Source organism: Coregonus lavaretus (assembly GCF_964263955.1).
Source record: "Coregonus lavaretus genome assembly, chromosome: 39".
Taxonomy (NCBI): Eukaryota; Metazoa; Chordata; class Actinopteri; order Salmoniformes; family Salmonidae; genus Coregonus; species Coregonus lavaretus.
In genome coordinates this window covers 9,243,022-9,263,244 of record NC_140026.1, presented here as the reverse complement: position 1 = coordinate 9,263,244, position 20,223 = coordinate 9,243,022, and the positions used below count along the sequence as shown (strand labels likewise).

At 43.2% G+C, this 20,223-nt stretch overlaps 1 protein-coding gene across 1 annotated transcript; it reads right to left on the bottom strand.

Moving 5' to 3' along the window:
• Positions 1 to 371: 371 nt before the first annotated feature.
• Positions 372 to 5,921, bottom strand: LOC311113088 (uncharacterized protein). The gene is made up of 2 exons (XM_084156221.1): positions 5,626 to 5,921; positions 372 to 1,257 (listed from the first exon to the last, which is right to left on the bottom strand). Exons 1-2 carry the CDS (start codon positions 5,795 to 5,797, stop codon positions 446 to 448), a joined length of 984 nt encoding a protein of 327 aa, XP_084012347.1. The 5' UTR covers positions 5,798 to 5,921; the 3' UTR covers positions 372 to 445.
• Between the last annotated feature and the right edge of the window lie 14,302 nt (positions 5,922 to 20,223).

Below are 20,223 nucleotides of genomic sequence, written 5' to 3'. Positions count from 1 at the left end.
TGAATGCTGATTGGCTGAAAGCCATGGTACATTTAAGCAATAAAGCCTGAGGGGGTGTGGTATATGGCCAATATACCACGGTTAAGGGCTGTTCATAAGCACGACGCAACGCGGAGTGCCTGGATACAGCCCTTAGCCGTGATATATTGGCCATATACCACAAACCCCCGAGGTGCCTTACTGCTATTATAAACTGGTTACCAACGTAATTAGAGCAGTAAAAAGAAATGTTTTGTCATACCCGTGGTATACGGTCTGATATACCACAGCTGTCAGCCAATCAGCATTCAGGGCTCGAACCACCCAGTTTATATTAGACCGTATACCACGGGTATGACAAAAATATATACATTTTACTGTTCTAATTACATTGGTAACCAGTTTATAATAGCAATGTTTTACGACATTAAATCCATCATAGATCTGTTTATCAGTTTCTGCATGGTTAGGTTCTGCTTGAGACAGAAACTTCTCCTGTGTGAGTCCGTATATGTGCAGTTAGGTGCTCCTTGCGAATGAAGCCTTTACCGCAGTCACCACAGCTAAATGGTTTCTCTCCTGTGTGAGTAAGTATATGTCTCCTTAGATCCCCCTTCTGATTGAAGCTTTTACAGCAAAAATTACAGCTGAATGGTTTCTCTCCTCTGTGAATGCGTATATGTCTGGTTAAGTGCTCCTTGCGATTGAAGCGCTTCCCACAGTCACCACAGCTAAATGGTTTCTCTCCAGTGTGAATCTTCATGTGCATGGAGAGATTTCCTTTTTGTTTGAAGGTCTTGCCACAAAAGGGGCAGGTGCATGGTTCCCCCATTGGTGCGTTGGGATCCAATGGTGGGCTGCTGTCAAGTCCTACTGGGTCGCTACTTACGGCTGAGCTGTGGCTGTAGGCATCTGGAGGGTCACAGGGAATGTAGAGACCCTTTAGGTGGGTCACAGTGTCAAAAGGTTTGAGATCCACTGGTGTAGGGTCACTCTCTCTGTTCTCCACAGTGTGGGTTTGGGGAAGAGTCAAGGACCAAAGTGAGTCCTCCTGATCACATTCACTTTTCACACAGGAAGGAGTGAAATTGAACTCTATTATATCAGCCTCCAGACCTTCAATCTGCTCTTCCTCCTGACTGGTCCTGAGTTCCTCCTGTTCCTCTATAATCTGTGTGGGCTCTGGGTCCTCCTGCCCCAGACTGGGGCTCCACTCCTGCTCACAGTGCTGCTGCTCAGGTGGAACCTCCTCTTCAGAGACAGAGAGCTGCAGGGAGTCTGGAGGGAAGGAGAGGAGGAGCAGAAGTCAACTAAAGTGCCTTCAGAAAGTATTCACACCCCTTCATTTTCCCCACATTTTGTTGTGTTACAGCCTGAATTTAAAATGGATTAAATTTAGATTTTGTATGGCCTACACACAATACCCCATAATGTCAAAGTGGATTTTTAAAAACAAATTAATTAGAAATGAAAAGCTGAAATGTCTTGAGTCAATAAGTATTCAACCCCTTGTTATGGCAAACCTAAATAAGTTCAGGAGTAAAAATGTGCTTAACAAGTCACATAAGTTGCATGGACTCCCTTTGTGCAATAATGTGCATTCTTGAATGACTAACTCATCTCTGTACCCCACGCATACAATGATTTGTAAGGTCCCTCAGTCGAGCAATGAATGTCAAACACAGATTCAACCACAAAGACCAGGGAGGTTTTCCAATGCCTCACAAAGAAGGGCACCTATTGGTAGATGGGTAAAACATTTTAAAAAGCAGACATTGAATATCCCTTTGAGCATGGTGAAGTTATTAATTACACATGCTCGCTTCGAGGCAAGCAACCCTGAAGCATGCATGAGAGCATCAGCTGTTCTGGATGACTATGAGATCACGCTCTCCGTAGCCGATGTGAGTAAGACTTTTAAGCAGGTCAACATTCACAAGGCCGCAGGGCCAGACGGATTACCAGGACGTGTACTCCGAGCATGCGCTGACCAACTGGCAAGTGTCTTCACTGACATTTTCAACATGTCCCTGACTGAGTCTGTAATACCAACATGTTTCAATTAAATCAAATTATTAGATGCCAACACCCCCCCTCCAATTCAAAACCAAACATGTTCTACTTCCTGTCTGAAGCAAATACAATGTCTGTCTAGAAGCTGGGCTAAGTTATGCCCCTGCCTATATCCCATTTCAATCAGCTTTTCGTGACAAAGACAACTTTCTAATCATGCACAGTCAGTTACAGTAGATAGCTGTTCTTTTAATCCTCAAGCTGAGGCACATTTTTTTTATCATAGCCCAAAGTGGGTTATTCAATTTTACAAATGTTTCATGACTTTGTCAATCAACTTGTTCTTGATAAATCTTAATTATTGTTTAGTGTTTCTGAATCAATATGGACTTTGTTCAAATTCAAGACCCCAGACAAAACATCTATCTCCGCCTACAGTAATTTGATCAACAGGACCTTTATTTGACTCCAGATTTCTCTGGAGACATAATAACAAGGTTATCCATACCACCAGAAGGTTATCCATACCACAAGGTTTTTTTAAGCCTTGAGACAATTGAGACATGGATTGTGTATGTGTGCCATTCAGAGGGTGAATGGGCAAGACAAAATATTTAAGTGCCTTTGAACAGGGTATGGTAGTAGGTGCCAGGCGCACCGGTTTGTGTTAAGAACTACAACGCTGCTGTTTTTTTCACACTCAACAGTTTCCCTTGTGTATCAAGAATGGTCCACCACCCAAAGGACATCCAGCCAACTTGACACAACTGTGGGAAGCATTGGAGTCAACATGGGCCAGCAATCCCTGTGGAACGCTTTCAGCACCTTGTAGAGCCCATGTCCCGACGAAGAGGCTGTTCTGAGGGCAAAAGAGGGTGCAACTCAATATTGGGAAGGTGTTCCTAATGTTTTGTACACTAAGAGTGTAACTATATACAGTATGTATATGGTGGTGTGTAGAGACAGTATGTGAATACACAATACCCCATAACGACAATGTGAAAACATGCTTTTAGAAGTTTTAGCAAATGTATTGAAAATTAAATACAGAAATCTATCTAATTTCCATAAGTATTCACACCCCTGAGTCAATACATGTTAGAATCACCTTTGGTGTCGATTACAGCTGTGAGTCTTTCTGGGTAAGTCTCTAAGAGCTTTGCACACCTGGATTGTACAATATTTGCACATTATTTTATTTTTTTAATTCTTCAAGCTCTGTCAAGCTGGTTGTTGATCATTGCAAGACAACCTTACTACCAGATCGTCTTGAGGTAAAATACATTAAAAAGATAACGTAACTTATTTGCAGTTGTAACTGTTTCCACTAGTGACTGATAGCTTTACAATGGTACTTCATAGCCTTTTAGCTATTTTACACAGCACTTTATGTCATATTGCTGGATAGCTAGCTACGTTTTTTAGAGAGAGCTTTTCGACTGGCATCTCTCCCCCCGTTTTCAGTCACAGGTGGGGACTGGATTAGGTGTGAGCAGTGCAGGAGGTGGGCTCATGAGTTGTGCTCCAGTTTGACTGAGGATAGCTTTATTTGTGACCTACAGTGAGGGGGGAAAAAAAGTATTTGATCCCCTGCTGATTTTGTACGTTTGCCCACTGACAAAGACATGATCAGTCTATAATTTTAATGGTAGGTTTATTTGAACAGTGAGAGACAGAATAACAAAAAATAAATCCAGAAAAACGCATGTCAAAAATTTTATAAATTGATTTGCATTTTAATGAGGGAAATAAGTATTTGACCCCTCTGCAAAATATGACTTAGTACTTGGTGGCAAAACCCTTGTTGGCAATCACAGAGGTCAGACGTTTCTTGTAGTTAAATGACGTAAAATGTACATGTAGTTGGCTACCAGGTTTGCACACATCTCAGGAGGGATTTTGTCCCACTCCTCTTTGCAGATCTTCTCCAAGTCATTAAGTTTTCGTTTGGCAACTCGAACCTTCAGCTCCCTCCACAGATTCTCTATGGGATTAAGGTCTGGCGACTGGCTAGGCCACTCCAGGACCTTAATGTGCTTCTTCTTGAGCCACTCCTTTGTTGCCTTGGCCGTATGTTTTGGGTCATTGTCATGCCGGAATACCCATCCACAACCCATTTTCAATGCCCTGGCTGAGGGAAGGAGGTTCTCACCCAAGATTTGACAGTACATGGCGCCGTCCATCGTCCCTTTGATGCGGTGAAGTTGTCCTGTCCCCTTAGCAGAAAAACACCCCCAAAGCATAATGTTTCCACCTCCATGTTTGACAGTGGGGATGGTGTTCTTGGGGTCATAGGCAGCATTCCTCCTCCTCCAAACACGGCGAGTTGAGTTGATGCCAAAGAGCTCCATTTTGGTCTCATCTGACCACAACACTTTCACCCAGTTCTCCTCTGAATCATTCAGATGTTCATTGGCAAACTACAGACGGGCCTGTATTTGGAATCTGATTGATTGATTGCTTCTGTGGACAGGTGTCTTTTATACAGGTAACAAGCTGAGATTAGGAGCACTCCCTTTAAGAATTTCTAAATAAAAGGGATGAAATGTATTTGAACACACTTGTGTGCCATAATAGTCTACCGGGTTGGGGGGGGGCAGTTACCCCGGTACTTTAATAAAATGCTCCTTTCCTAAAAACAAAATTTCATGAAATAACAAAAAAAATGTAAACTGTAGCTATTTATTTCCTTCATCCACATACAATTTTTTCCCCAAACGTTGCTTTTTTTGTGTGTCAGCAATTAGACATTGTTCTTAGGGGGGGGGCTAGTTACCCCCTAGTACCCTATCATGCTGCCTTGTTGACAACATGTCTGAGCTGCACAGGTTACTGTTCGATTTGAGAAGGGCGCTCCTCCCTCCCCGCTTTCGCCCGATGAAGTGACAGGCCATAGCCCGGTGTACCCCAGGCCAGATTAATCGAACCCCCTCTATATTAGCCCACACAGCTACAAGGACGCACTTTCATGCTAGGTTTAGGACCTCATATTGAAGCTCATAAACACGCCAACTGATGTAATGAACAATCTTACAATGATCAACTTCGGTTTAGATACAAGCGTCATGAAACCTCTAAACAAGGGCGGGTCAATTTACCCCACTCTGCCCTAGGTGGTAATATCTCTCTAGAAGCTGATCCGTCGTCAGTATTGTGAAACAATGTAAATGTTAAGATAATATTTGAATAGAGAAAACTGATCCGGGAGCAGGGCTGCCTTTCTTTCGATCCTATATGTAGGCCTATCGACGCACTACTGGCTGTTCTCTCTGCGTGGTGTTTTGGGAAACGTATGTGACATCTTCGGCCGTTATAGGAAGGTCGTCACAAGTTACCACAGTCAAAAAGTCATAAACCCCGCACATTTCTTCAATTCCTCTTCTTAAAATGTTATTTAAAATCTAACCATAACCAGTGTTAACCTTAAGCCTAACCTTAAATGAAGACCAAAAAGCACATTTTTGTTTTTATGAATTTATATAATATAGCCAATTTTGACTTTGTGTCTGTGTTAACTAGTGGAAACCTTACAGGAACGATGCATCGTAAAAACAATCGCAAGGTTAAGTTCCATCGCTATTGAGAAACCGGGCCTACAGCTACAGCTAGCTATCAGTAGATCTACATACTAACCTATTCTACATAGTTTTATCTCCGGTGTGATTCGATTCCGCAGCAGTCTCCGTAGCCGATCATTCTCCTCCTGGTACTCCACTATCGTTTTCTCAACTGCCCCGAAAATCTCCACAGCAGCCGCCATTAAACGATCATTTAAAAACACACGCAACAACTGTAGTTTAGACATTTTCAGTCGAATGAGACTTGGGTAGCCTATTTAGTTCAGTCAGTATTTCTTTCTTTACTCCACTAAATGATTGCCAAAACAAAACAAACTCGTTTCTAATCCTACTTCCGTGTTCTAGTCAAGGAATTTTATAAAATCATTTTTTCTAATGGCTGGCGATCCCAGAAACACACAACAGCGCCGCCAACTGGATGGGAGTTTACTACTATGCAAGGAAGTTTACAGGTCAGTAGTAAATGAAAACGATAACTACACAGTAGCGGTGCGTGGGTAAAATCACCGGGGAAGCCAATCCAGGGAAAAAAAGCCATAATACAGCCTATGTGTTGTGATAATTGAGTTGTTTGCTCTATAACCTGTTAATTCATATGCCTTGCGACCGTCATATATAGGCCTAAAGGCCCAGACAGTAAGAAGACACAGTGGCAGAATAAATTCAACCACATCTTTGTTTAATCACAAAACCGAAGAGCAACCTCTGTCTGGCGAAGTCCACAAAGAATGTAACAAACAGTTACCTGACCTTCAGCATTGTCAAGCAAGTTAATGTTTCCGACATTTTCGGACCACTAAACAACTATTTATTTAGAACCACGGAGCGTTACTGCAAGTCGCAAAGAAAACAGGAGCTGCCTCCACTATTCCAGCACCATTTCAACATCATCTAATCACTTATGCTTATACTAATACAGAGACAACTAAAAGATACCAAAAACGATTTAGTCCAACCAACGTAGGCTAAATATGATGTGGCTGTCCATGATATCGATTTCTGTGTGTGTGCAAGTAGAAAAAACATGTAAACTCACCCTACGTGCTGAAAAACGCCAATGTCATCCTCCTCTTTCATGTTGCCTAATGGTCTACCACTCTGACATACAGTACACACTTTTAGGTTTTGTTGTCCTAGGATACCTGACTAAAATACTCGCTCGCTAGCCTGACTTCCTTTCATGGGCAATGATTAGCCAGCTAGTTAACATTAGCATACTACATCTAGATACATGTTGAACTTCCATCCTTTCAGGCCAGGGGCACAATCTTTGGTCGCTTGCGAAAGTATTCACCCCCCTTGGCATTTTTTCTATTTTGTTGCCTTACAACCTGGAATTAAAATGGATTTTTGGGGGGTTTGTATCATTTGATTTACACAACATGCCTACCACTTTGAAGATGCAAAATATTTTTTGTTGTGAAACAAACAAGAAATAAGACAAAAAAACGGAAGTCAATACTTTGTAGAGCCACCTTTTCCAGCAATTACAGCTGCAATTCTCTTGGGGTATGTCTCTATAAGCTTGGCACATCTAGCCACTGGGACTTTTGCCCATTCTTCATGGCAAAACTGCTCCAGCTCCTTCAAGTTGGATGGGTTCCGCTGGTGTACAGCAATCTTAAAATCATACCACAGATTCTCAATTGGATTGAGGTCTGGGCTTTAACTAGGCCATTCCAAGACATTTCAATGTTTCCCCTTAAACCACTCGAGTGTTGCTTTAGCAGTATGCTTAGGGTCATTGTCCTGCTGGAAGGTGAACCTCCGTCCCAGTCTCAAATCTCTGGAAGACTGAAACAGGTTTCCCTCAAGAATTTCCCTGTATTTAGCGCCATCCATCATTCCACCAAACGTGTTTGCTTATTTTTTTCTTTAAGCAATGGCTTTTTTCTGGCCACTCTTCTGTAAAGCCCAGCTCTGTGGAGTGTACGGCTAAAAGTGGTCCTATGGACAGATACTCCAATCTCCACTGTGGAGCTTTGCAGCTCCTTCAGGGTTATCTTTGGTCTCTTTGTTGCCTCTCTGATTAATGCCCTCCTTGCCTGGTCCGTGAGTTTTGGTGGGCGGCCCTCTCTTGGCAGGTTTGTTGTAGTGCCATAGTCTTTCCATTTTTTAATAATGGATTTAATGGTGCTCCGTGGGATGTTCAAAGTTTCTGATATTTTTTTATAACCCAACCCTGATCTGTACTTCTCCACAACTTTGTCCCTGACCTGTTTGGAGAGCTCCTTGGTCTTCATAGTGCCGCTTGCTTGGTGGTGCCCCTTGCTTAGTGGTGTTGCAGACTCTGGGGCCTTTCAGAACAGGTGTATATATACTGAGATCATGTGACACTTAGATTGCACACAGGTGGACTTTATTTAACTAATTATGTGACTTCTGAAGGTAATTGGTTGCACCAGATCTTATTTAGGGGCTTCATAGCAAAGGGGGTGAATACATATGCATGCACCACTTTTCCGTTATTTATTTTGTAGAATTTTTTGAAACACATTTTTTTTTTCATTTCACTTCACCAATTTGGACTATTTTGTGTATTTCCTTTACATGAAATCCAAATAAAAATCCATTTAAATTACAGGTTGTAATGCAACAAAATAGGAAAAACGCCAAGGGGGATGAATACTTTTGCAAGGCACTGTATGAATTTATGGTTGGATCAGAATCATTGGCCAGTACAAATAATTAAGTAAAACAACAAGTCCAAATCCCTATCTCCATCCATGGCTAATTTAGGAAAGGGCCAATTTTAGCTAGCTAGCTAGACACAGGAGGACAACAACACAAGGAGATGCAACAATTCAAGTTTTTTTCTGTCAATAATGACGTTTGGCTTCTGATGTGATGTGATTGGTCTGAAGCCAAAATCCAAACTGGCCTCCCTTGACACTTTTTTTTGGTGCGCCAGGACCATTCACAGTTGAGCTCACTCAGTTTAGCTCAACGCTGATTGGCTATTATTATTATTTTCTTTTTATGAAGGGAGGCCAAATGCTCCCTTGCTTCCCTTGCATTAATTGCTACGGGCAGCAACAGTGTCATACTCTTTTTGACCAGACAGCATCAGATAGATGGGCTACATATACAGAGACAGAGGGGGCGCTGTTTCGTTAGCTCGGATGCTTTCTCCGCTGAGACACATTCAGCCTCTTGCGAATTGAAGGAAATGTATTAGACACAGAGAGACGAAATAATAAAATTATTTTGTAGTTTTTTCTTGATACATTTTTTGGGGAAGCCTGGCTTCCCTTGGCATCCATGAATGCATGCAACTGTTACTACAAGTAGACAAACAGTGGTTATCATAAGTATAGGATGATCTGGGATAATAATAATATGCCATTTAGCAGACGCTTTTATCCAAAGCGACTTACAGTCATGCGTGCATACATTTTTTTGGTGTATGGGTGGTCCCGGGGATCGAACCCACTACCTTGGCGTTACAAGCGCCATGCTCTACCAGCTGAGCTACAGAGGACCACAATAATAATAATAATAATAAATTCTTCATCAGGGGTCGACTGTACATCATTACTCTATACAAGATCAAATCAATGTCATGAATGAGCACCATTAGGTCAGAATTTATGTGACTTTTTCTTACCATTACGTTTGACATTTTATTAATTTAGCAGACACTCCTATCCAGAGTGACTTACAGTTAGTGCATTCATCTTAGGATAGCTAGGTGGGGCAACCACATTTCTCAGTCATAGTACATTTTGAAGTGCGAGTGTTAGTTCACAAAGTTAAACACAAGGTGCTGTGGGATTATTTAAGATACTCTTTGAAGAGGTAGGGTTTCAGACGTTTTCGGAAGATGGGCAGGGACTCTGCTGTCCTAGCTTCAGGCCAGGGAGAAGTTGGTTCCACCATTGGGGTGCCAGGACAGAAAAGAGCTTTGACTGGGCTGAGCAGGAGCTGCCCTCCCAAAGGGGTGGGAGGGCCAAGAGACCAGAGGTGGCAGAACAGAGTACTTGGGTTGGTGTGGAATTTTTTCTGGATTAAAAAAAAACTTTATGTATCGATAACATCAGTCCGACCATTCTCTCATCGCCCTGACAGGAATTCCGAATCAAACCAACTAGATATTTATGTTTCTAATTATCTAAATAATATGTTTGTTTTTTTACAGCAGAACTGTGAGCTTCCTACAATACTGTTTGATCATTACCTCATTCAAATCAAATCAAACTTTATTTACATAGAATGTTTTACAACATTAAATCCATCAGAGATCTATTTATCTGAGACCCACAGTATGAATGGTCTGGAGTTGCTCTCCTTTCCTAAGAGTGTTGTCCACATCCTGCCTTGTTATTCCCATTTCCTGACTGAAGATGTTCTTTCTTCTTTCCTCTCTTTGTGGATATTATCCATATGCTTCAGCAGAATAGTTTTCTGAGTGAATCTTTTACCACAGACTGAGCAGCCATTTTGTTTCTCTCCCGTGTGATTCCGTATATGCTGCCACAGTTAAGCGATCATTTAAAAAACACACGCAACAACCGTACTTACATTTTTTTGTTTTTACACGAGTTGGAAACTGCCAGTGTTTCGATTAAGCTGAACCGCGGTGCACCGGTCTATGGCCCGTGACGTGAACAGGCAAAAGCGGTGAGGGAGGAGCGCACTTCTCAAAGACCCCGATTCCTAGGATACTGAGGACTATTTTTGTCCGCTCATACAGGAGTAATAAAGCACTAGTTCACACAGGAGTAATATCCTTTTTTTTAAAGCACCCTCAGCACCACTACTTCCCACGGCTATGGCTATGCCATTATTCAGAATTGTGCTTCCTCAATTTGCACGGATGAAATTTGAACACCCAAGCTTATAGGCTTCTGTAGTTTCAAGTTTTAATGTCACATGCACAAGTACAGTGAAATGCCTTTCTTGCGAGCTCTAAACCCAACAATGCAGTAATCAATGACAATGTAATACTAAAAATAACACAAGGTAGAACAAAAACACACAATAAATAAAAATAAGAAGAACACGATAAAGTAAGTAAGCATACTATATACAGGGTCAGTCAGTTCCAGTACCATATTTACAATGTGCAGGGATACTGGAGTGATAGAGGTAGATATGTATAGGGCTAAGGTGACTAGGCATCAGGATATATGATTAACAGAGTAGCAGCAGCGTATATAATGATCAATATGATCATTGTATATGAGTGGGTGTGTGTGTGTAGAGTCAGTATAAATGTATGTGTATTTTTATGTGTGTGTGAGAAATGATGGAGTGAGTGTGTGTGTGTGTGTGTGTGTATAGAACTCAGCCCACGTGTAGCAGGTTAAACCTGGAGCCTGGTGCAAGGTTCACGACAATTGGACCGTTGTCATACAGTTCCATGATTAGTGAGAAGACGGGTAGATTTATAGCACTTCTCTCACCTTCCAATATTTCATGGATTGAACTTGAAATTGAAAACTGTTCACACCACTGTATTTTTTATTAATCAATATATTTTGTGCGTAAAGGCTCTCCTAAACCTGATTTTTTTTATTTTATAATCATTTACACATACTTTCCTAACCCTAAAATGTGCCTAAATAATCTACAAGATCAGAGTATTTTTAAATCTACCGGTTGGCGCTGAAACGGAGATGAGGATGCATAGATGGCTTTCTTCATTGATCCATATACAGTGGGGAGAACAAATATTTGATACACTGCCGATTTTGCAGGTTTTCCTACTTACAAAGCATGTAGAGGTCTGTAATCTACACTTCAACTGTGAGAGACGGAATCTGAAAATCCAGAAAATCACATTGTATGATTTTTAAGTAATTAATTTGCATTTTATTACATGACATAAGTATTTGATCACCTACCAACCAGTAAGAATTCCGGCTCTCACAGACCTGTTAGTTTTTCTTTAAGTAGCCCTCCTGTTCTCCACTCATTACCTGTAGTAACTGCACCTGTTTGAACCTGTTGTTACCTGTGTAAAAGACACCTGTCCACACACTCAATCAAACAGACTCCAACCTCTCCACAATGGCCAAGACCAGAGAGCTGTGTAAGGACATCAGGGATAAAATTGTAGACCTGCACAAGGCTGGGATGGGCTACAGGACAATAGGCAAGCAGCTTGGTGAGAAGGCAACAACTGTTGGCGCAATTATTAGAAAATGGAAGATGTTCAAGATGACGGTCAATCACCCTCGGTCTGGGGCTCCATGCAAGATCTAACCTCGTGGGGCATCAATGATCATGAGGAAGGTGAGGGATCAGCCTAGAACTACACGGCAGGAACTGGTCAATGACCTGAAGAGAGCTGGGACCACAGTCTCAAAGAAAACCATTAGTAACACACTACGCCGTCATGGATTCAAATCCTGCAGCGCACGCAAGGTCCCCCTGCTCAAGCCAGCGCATGTCCAGGCCCGTCTGAAGTTTGCCAATGACCATCTGGATGACCCAGAGGAGGAATGGGAGAAGGTCATGTGGTCTGATGAGACAAAAATATAGCTTTTTGGTCTAAACTCCACTCGCCGTGTTTGGAGGAAGAAGAAGGATGAGTACAACGCCAAGAACACCATCCCAACCGTGAAGCATGGAGGTGGAAACATCATTCTTTGGGGATGCTTTTCTGCAAAGGGGACAGGACGACTGCACCGTATTGAAGGGAGGATGGATGGGGCCATGTATCGCAAGATCTTGGCCAACAACCTCCTTCCCTCAGTAAGAGCATTGAAGATGGGTCGTGGCTGGGTCTTCCAGCATGACAACGACCCGAAACACACAGCCAGGGCAACTAAGGAGTGGCTCCGTAAGAAGCATCTCAAGGTCCTGGAGTGGCCTAGCCAGTCTCCAGACCTGAACCCAATAGAAAATCTTTGGAGGGAGCTGAAAGTCCGTATTGCCCAGCGACAGCCCCGAAACCTGAAGGATCTGGAGAAGGTCTGTATGGAGGAGTGGGCCAAAATCCCTGCTGCAGTGTGTGCAAACCTGGTCAAGACCTACAGGAAATGTATGATCTCTGTAATTGCAAACAAAGGTTTCTGTACCAAATATTAAGTTCTGCTTTTCTGATGTATCAAATACTTATGTCATGAAATAAAATGCACTGCTCAAAAAAATAAAGGGAACACTAAAACAACACATCCTAGATCTGAATGAATGAAATAATCTTATTAAATACTTTTTTCTTTACATAGTTGAATGTGCGGACAACAAAATCACACAAAAATTATAAATGGAAATCAAATTGATCAACCCATGGAGGTCTGGAATTGGAGTCACCCTCAAAATTGTGCTCAATTGGATTCATGTCTGGGGAACGGGCGGGCCAGTCCATAGCATCAATGCCTTCCTCTTGCAGGAACTGCTGACACACTCCAGCCACATGAGGTCTAGCATTGTCTTGCATTAGGAGGAACTCAGGGCCAACCGCACCAGCATATGGTCTCACAAGGGGTCTGAGGATCTCATCTCGGTACCTAATGGCAGTCAGGCTACCTCTGGCGAGCACATGGAGGGCTGTGCGGCCCCCCAAAGAAATGCCACCCCACACCATGACTGACCCACCGCCAAACCAGTCATGCTGGAGGATGTTGCAGGCAGCAGAACGTTCTCCACGGCGTCTCCAGACTCTGTCACATCTGTCACGTGCTCAGTGTGAACCTGCTTTCATCTGTGAAGAGCACAGGGCGCCAGTGGCGAATTTGCCAATCTTGGTGTTCTCTGGCAAATGCCAAACGTCCTGCACGGTGTTGGGCTGTAAGCACAACCCCCACCTGTGGACGTCGGGCCCTCATACCACCCTCATGGAGTCTGTTTCTGACCATTTGAGCAGACACATGCACATTTGTGGCCTGCTGGAGGTCATTTTGCAGGGCTCTGGCAGTGCTCATCCTGCTCCTCCTTGCACAAAGGTGGAGGTAGCAGTCCTGCTGCTGGGTTGTTGCCCTCCTACGGCCTCCTCCACGTCTCCTGATGTACTGGCCTGTCTTCTGGTAGCACCTCCATGCTCTGGACACTACGCTGACAGACACAGCAAACCTTCTTGCCACAGCTCGCATTGATGTGCCATCCTGGATGAGCTGCACTACCTGAGCCACTTGTGTGGGTTGTAGACTCCGTCTCATGCTACCACTAGAGTGAAAGCACCGTCAGCATTCAAAAGTGACCAAAACATCAGCCAGGAAGCATAGGAACTGAGAAGTGGTCTGTGGTCACCACCTGCAAAACCAGTCCGTTATTGGGGGTGTCTTGCTAATTGCCTATAATTTCCACCTGTTGTCTATTCCATTTGCACAACAGCATTTGACATTTATTGTCAATCAGTGTTGCTTCCCAAGTGGACAGTTTGATTTCACAGAAGTGTGATTGACTTGGAGTTACATTGTGTTGTTTAAGTGTTCCCTTTATTTTTTTGAGCAGTGTACAATGTGATTTTCTGGATTTTTGTTTTAGATTCCGTCTCTCACAGTTGAAGTGTACCTATGATAAAAATTACAGACCTCTACATGCTTTGTAAGTAGGAAAACCTGCAAAATCGGCAGTGTATCAAATACTTGTTCTCCCCACTGTTTTCTGAACCTGTGCTCTCCATGTATTCTAGTGAGTCTGTCGACTAAATTCTACACTGAACAAAAATATAAACGCAACACGCAACAATTTGAAAGATTTTACTGAGTTCAAATAAAATAAATAAATTTGCCACAATGCGCCGAATAAATCAGGTGTAGACATTACCGTGAAATGCTTACTTACAAGCCCTTAACCAACAATGCATTAATTTTTTTATAAACAAGTAAAATAAAACAACAACAAAAAAGTGTTGAGAAAAAAAGAGCAGAAGTAAAATAAAATAACAGTAGGGAGCCTATATACAGGGGGATACCGGTGCAGAGTCAATGTGCGGGGGCACCGGCTAGTTGAGGTAGTTGAGGTAATATGTATATGTGGGTAGAGTTAAAGTGACTATGCATAAATAATAAACAGAGTAACAGCAGCGTAAAAATATGGGGTGGGGGTGGGGGGCCAGTGCAAATAGTCTGGGTAGCTATGATTAGCTGTTCAGGAGTCTTATGGCTTGGGGGTAGAAGCTGTTGAGAAGCCTTTTGGACCTAGACTTGGCACTCCGGTACCACTTGCCGTGTGGTAGCAGAGAGAACAGTCTATGACTAGGGTGGCTGGAGTCTTTGACAATTTTGAGGGCCTTCCTCTGACACCGCCTGGTATAGAGGTCCTGGATGGCAGGAAGCTTGGCCCCAGTGATGTACTGGGCTGTATGCACTACCCTCTGTAGTGCCTTGCGGTCGGAGGCCAAGCAGTTGCCACACCAGGCGGTGATGCAACCAGTCAGGATAATCTCGATGGTGCAGCTGTATAACTTTTTGAGGATCTGAGGACCCATGCCAAATCTTTTCAGTCTCCTGAAGGGGAATAGGCTTTGTCGTGCCCTCTTCACGACTGTCTTGGTGTGTTTGGACCATGATAGTTTGTTGGTGATGTGGACACCAAGGAACTTGAAGCTCTCAACCTGTTCCACTACAGCCCCGTCGATGAGAATGGGGGCGTGCTCAGTCCTCTTTTTTTTCCTGTAGTCCACAATCATCTCCTTTGTCTTGGCCACGCTGAGGGAGAGGTTGTTATCCTGGCACCACACGGCCAGGTCTCTGACCTCCTCCCTATAGGCTGTCTCATCGTTGTCAGTGATCAGGCCTACAACTGTTGTGTCGTCGGCAAACTTAATGATGGTGTTGGAGTCGTGCCTGGCCATGCAGTCATGGGTGAACAGGGAGTACAGGAGGGGACTGAGCACGCACCCCTGAGGGGCCCCCGTGTTGAGGATCAGCGTGGCAGATGTGTTGTTACCTACCCTTACCACCTGGGGGCGGCCCTTCAGGAAGTCCAGGATCCAGTTGCAGAAGGAGGTGTTTAGTCCCAGGATCCTTAGCTTAGTGATGAGCTTTGAGGGCACTATGGTGTTGAACGCTGAGCTGTAGTCAATGAATAGCATTCTCACGTAGGTGTTCCTCTTGTCCAGGTGGGAAAGGGCAGTGTGGAGTGCAATAGAGATTGCATCATCTGTGGATCTGTTGGGGCGGTATGCAAATTGGAGTGGGTCTAGGGTTTCTGGGATAATGGTGTTGATGTGAGCCATGACCAGCCTTTCAAAGCACTTCATGGCTACAGATGTCAGTGCTACGGGTCGGTAGTCATTTAGGAAGGTTATCTTAGTGTCCTTGGGCACGGGGACTATGGTGGTCTGCTTGAAACATGTTGGTATTACAGACTTGGTATTGACTCTTTGCCTGTTTGATGGTTAGTCGGAGGGCATAGCGGGATTTCTTATAAGCGTCCGGGTTAGAGTCCCACTCCTTGAAAGCGGCAGCTCTACCCTTTAGCTCAGTGCGGATGTTGCCTGTAATCCATGGCTTCTGGTTGGGGTATGTACGTACGGTCACTGTGGGGACGACGTCATCGATGCACTTATTGATGAAGCCAGTGACTGATGTGGTGTACTCCTCAATTCTATCTGAAGAATCCCGGAACATGTTCCAGTCTGTGCTAGCATAACAGTCCTGTAGCTTAGCATCTGCGTCATCTGACCACTTTTTTATTAACCGAGTCACTGGTGCTTCCTGCTTTAGTTTTTGCTTATAAGCAGGAATCAGGAGGATAGAGTTATGGTCAGATTTGCCAAATGGAGGGCGAGGGAGAGCTTTGTACGCGTCTCTGTGTGTGGAGTAAAGGTGGTCTAGAGTTTATTTTCCTCTGGTTGCACATTTAACATGCTGGTAGAAATTTAGGTAGAACGGATTTAAGTTTCCCTGCATTCAAGTCCCCGGCCACTAGGTGCGCTGCCTCTGGATGAGCGTTTTCCTGTTTACTTATGGCCTTATACAGCTCCTTGAGTGCAATCTTAATGCCAGCATTGGTTTGTGGTGGTAAATAGACAGCTATGAAAAATATAGATGAAAACTCTCTTGGTAAATAGTGTGGTCTACAGCTTTTCATAAGATACTCTACCTCAGGCGAGCAAAACCTCAAGACTTCCTTAGTATTTGATTTTGTGCACCAGCTGTTGTTTACAAATATACACAGACCGCCACCCCTTGTCTTACCGGAGTCAGCCGTTCTATCCTGCCGATGTAGTTTATATCCCGTCAGCTGTATGTTGTCCATGTCGTCGTTCAGCCACGACTCGGTGAAACATAAGATATTACAGTTTTTTTAATGTCCCGTTGGTAGGATAACCGTAATCTTAGGTCATCTAATTTATTTTCAAATGATTGAACATTGGCTAATAGGATTGATGGAAGAGGCAGTTTACTCGCTCGCCATCTGATCCTTACAAGGCACCCCGACCTACGTCCACGATATCTCTGTCTCTTTCTCCTGCGAATGACGGGGATTTGGGCCTTGTCGGGTGTCTGTAGGATATCCTTCGCGTCCGACTCGTTACAGTTCATATTAGTAAATCAGTCAATTGAAATACAGTCATTAGGCCCTAATCTATGGATTTCACATGACTGGGAATACAGATATGCATCTGTTGGTCACAGATACCTTTTTAAAAAAAAGTAGGGGTGTGGATCAGAAAACTAGTCAGTATGTGGTGACCACCATTTGCCTCCTTCGCAGATGGTGGTCACCTTCGCATAGAGTTGATAAGGCTGTTGATTGTGGCCTGTGGAATGTTGTCCCACTCCTCTACAATCGCTGTGCTTAGTTGCTGGATATTGTCGGGAACTGGAACACGCTCTTGCACACGTCGATCCAGAGCATCCCAAACATGCTCAATGGGTGACATGTCTGGTGAGTATGCAGGCCATGGAAGAACTAGGACATGTTCAGCTTCCAGGAATTGTGTACAGATCCTTGCGACATGGGGCTGTGCATTATCATGCTGAAACATGAGGTGATGGTGGCGGATGAATGGCACGACAATGGGCCTCAGGATCTCATCATGGTATCTCTGTGCATTCAAATTGCCATTGATAAAATGCAATTGTGTTCGTTGTCCGTAGTTTATGCCTGCCCATACCATAACCCTACCGCCACCATGTGGCACTCTGTTCACAACGTTGACATCAGCAAACCCACACAACGCCATACACGTGGTCTGCGGTTGTGAGGCCGGTTGGACGTACTGCCAAATTCTCTAAAACGACATTGGAGGCGGCTTATGGTAGAGAAATTAACATTCAATTATCTGGCAACAGCTCTGGTGGACATTCCTGCAGTTAGCATGCCATTTGCACGCTCCCTCAAAACTTGAGACATCTGTAGCATTGTGTTGTGTGACAGAACTGCACATTTTAGAGTGGTCTTTTATTGTTCCCAGCACAAGGTGCACCTGTGTAATGATCATACTGTTTAATCAGCTTCTTGATATGCCACACCTGTCAGATGGATGGATTATCTTGGCAAAGGAGAAACGCTCACTAACTGGGATGTAAACAAATTTGTCCACAACATTTGAGAGAAATAAGCTTTTTGTGCATATGGAAAAAGTTTGAGATGTTTTATTTAGGCTCATGAAACATGGGACCTAAACTTTACATGTTGCGTATATATTTTTGTTCAGTAAATGTCATACATTGCCATAACTGTTCCTGCATACTGCTGCGTATACTCACTTCGGTCTCCAGAGCAAATAAACTGTCTTGAATACAAGCCATGTCTACTTTTTTTGCTATATTGACAGACTAATCTACTGTTTTATTGAAACATGTTTACTTGCCAACAAATTAAAGTTGATATGAGAAACGAACTCCCTCCATCCTTTGTTTTAGCAGTTACATTTAGTCACTTGTCAGTACACTTGTAAAAAATATTATATAAAACACCATTATATGCACAACAGCTAGCAATCTCTAGACCACAATCCAGTTGTGAGCATACTAGGTATTCTATATTATACTACAGTCTAACTGATTATGGATGTTGTGTCGGTTGAATGTTCCAGGCAGGATTCCAGAATGTTCATCAGTTGGTGAACCTCTTCTTGTGTTGGGTATTGGCAGCTGGTTTAGCAGGCTTTGGCGCTGTGGAAACGTCGGCAGGGATTTGGGGTTTGTGGGGCTGTGAGTCTAGCTCCTTGTAAACAACCATCTGGTTCTTCTGCACTCCGCAGCCAGTTGGACAAGCCTCTCATACACTTTCTTCACCACCCACCGCTTCGACCTCTTGCAGAAGATGTGTTTGTACTGCAAGTCTCCTGGAAAGACATGAATACTGATCATGAAGATGTGTAACCATACAATAAACCATGTTAATCTAAATAAAAAAAAGGGTTCAGTAAACTGGTATGTGTTTTGTTACACTCTGAGTCAAAAATGGGGCTTAAAGCAAAGATGTGAAAAGTTTGAGGAGGGCTTGACATGTAAACAGTCTAGTCGTGTATTGTTGTGTACGAGCACCTACAGATGTGCTGTTGAGTAGACGAGCACTGCCAACAATTGAGTGCATAGGCTAGAAGCGTATACTAACATGCCAAAGAACTGACTGCAAGGGTGTGAAAAGTTTGAGGAGCACTTGTTTTGTAGACAGTTTAGTGTATTGGTGATTTGTTATTTATTTCATGCCAATAGATTATGCATACTAACCTTCACACAGAATACCCACCCAACAGGCACCAGTCAGTCACCCACACCATCCCCTCCTTAATAATACCCCCTTTTCTCAAATGTACACTTCAAGCCTTGCCTGAACAATCAACTAAGCCTCCATAATACAGAGAAAACTACAGTAGAAGTTGTAGCCTACTTGTAAACACACAAACTATGAAAAGACACGGACCATGTTTATGCCTCGCTCCAGTATATGGAAAGATTTAGTAGATTTTAGAAGGTGATTTAAACTAGTTCCTGGTGCGGAGCTTGATGTTAACGCCTCTGCTGCAGATGATGATGAGATCGGACTCTATAAATATAAATCAGATTAGCCTCTGCGGTAGTTAGCTGGCTAACGGTTAACTTAAGTACCCTAACGAAGCTAAATGTTAGCTTGCAAAGTTACAAATTCCATCGCCAAATAGCAGTAGGCTAATTACATTGTTTTGGAAGGTTTAGCCAGCGTATTATGAAAGCTAGCAAACTAGATTTTGGTTTAGATAAACAAATGTGTTTGCTAGTTAGCTAGGTAACGTCAGCTACAGTGGGGGAAAAAAGTATTTAGTCAGCCACCAATTGTGCAAGTTCTCCCACTTAAAAAGATGAGAGAGGCCTGTAATTTTCATCATAGGTACACGTCAACTATGACAGACAAATTGAGGAAAAAAAATCCAGAAAATCACATTGTAGGATTTTTAATGAATGTATTTGCAAATTATGGTGGAAAATAAGTATTTGGTCACCTACAAACAAGCTTTCTGGCTCTCACAGACCTGTAACTTCTTCTTTAAGAGGCTCCTCTGTCCTCCACTCGTTACCTGTATTAATGGCACCTGTTTGAACTTGTTATCAGTATAAAAGACACCTGTCCACAACCTCAAACAGTCACACTCCAAACTCCACTATGGCCAAGACCAAAGAGCTGTCAAAGGACACCAGAAACAAAATTGTAGACCTGCACCAGGCTGGGAAGACTGAATCTGCAATAGGTAAGGTTGGTTTGAATAAATCAACTGTGGGAGCAATTATTAGGAAATGGAAGACATACAAGACCACTGATAATCTCC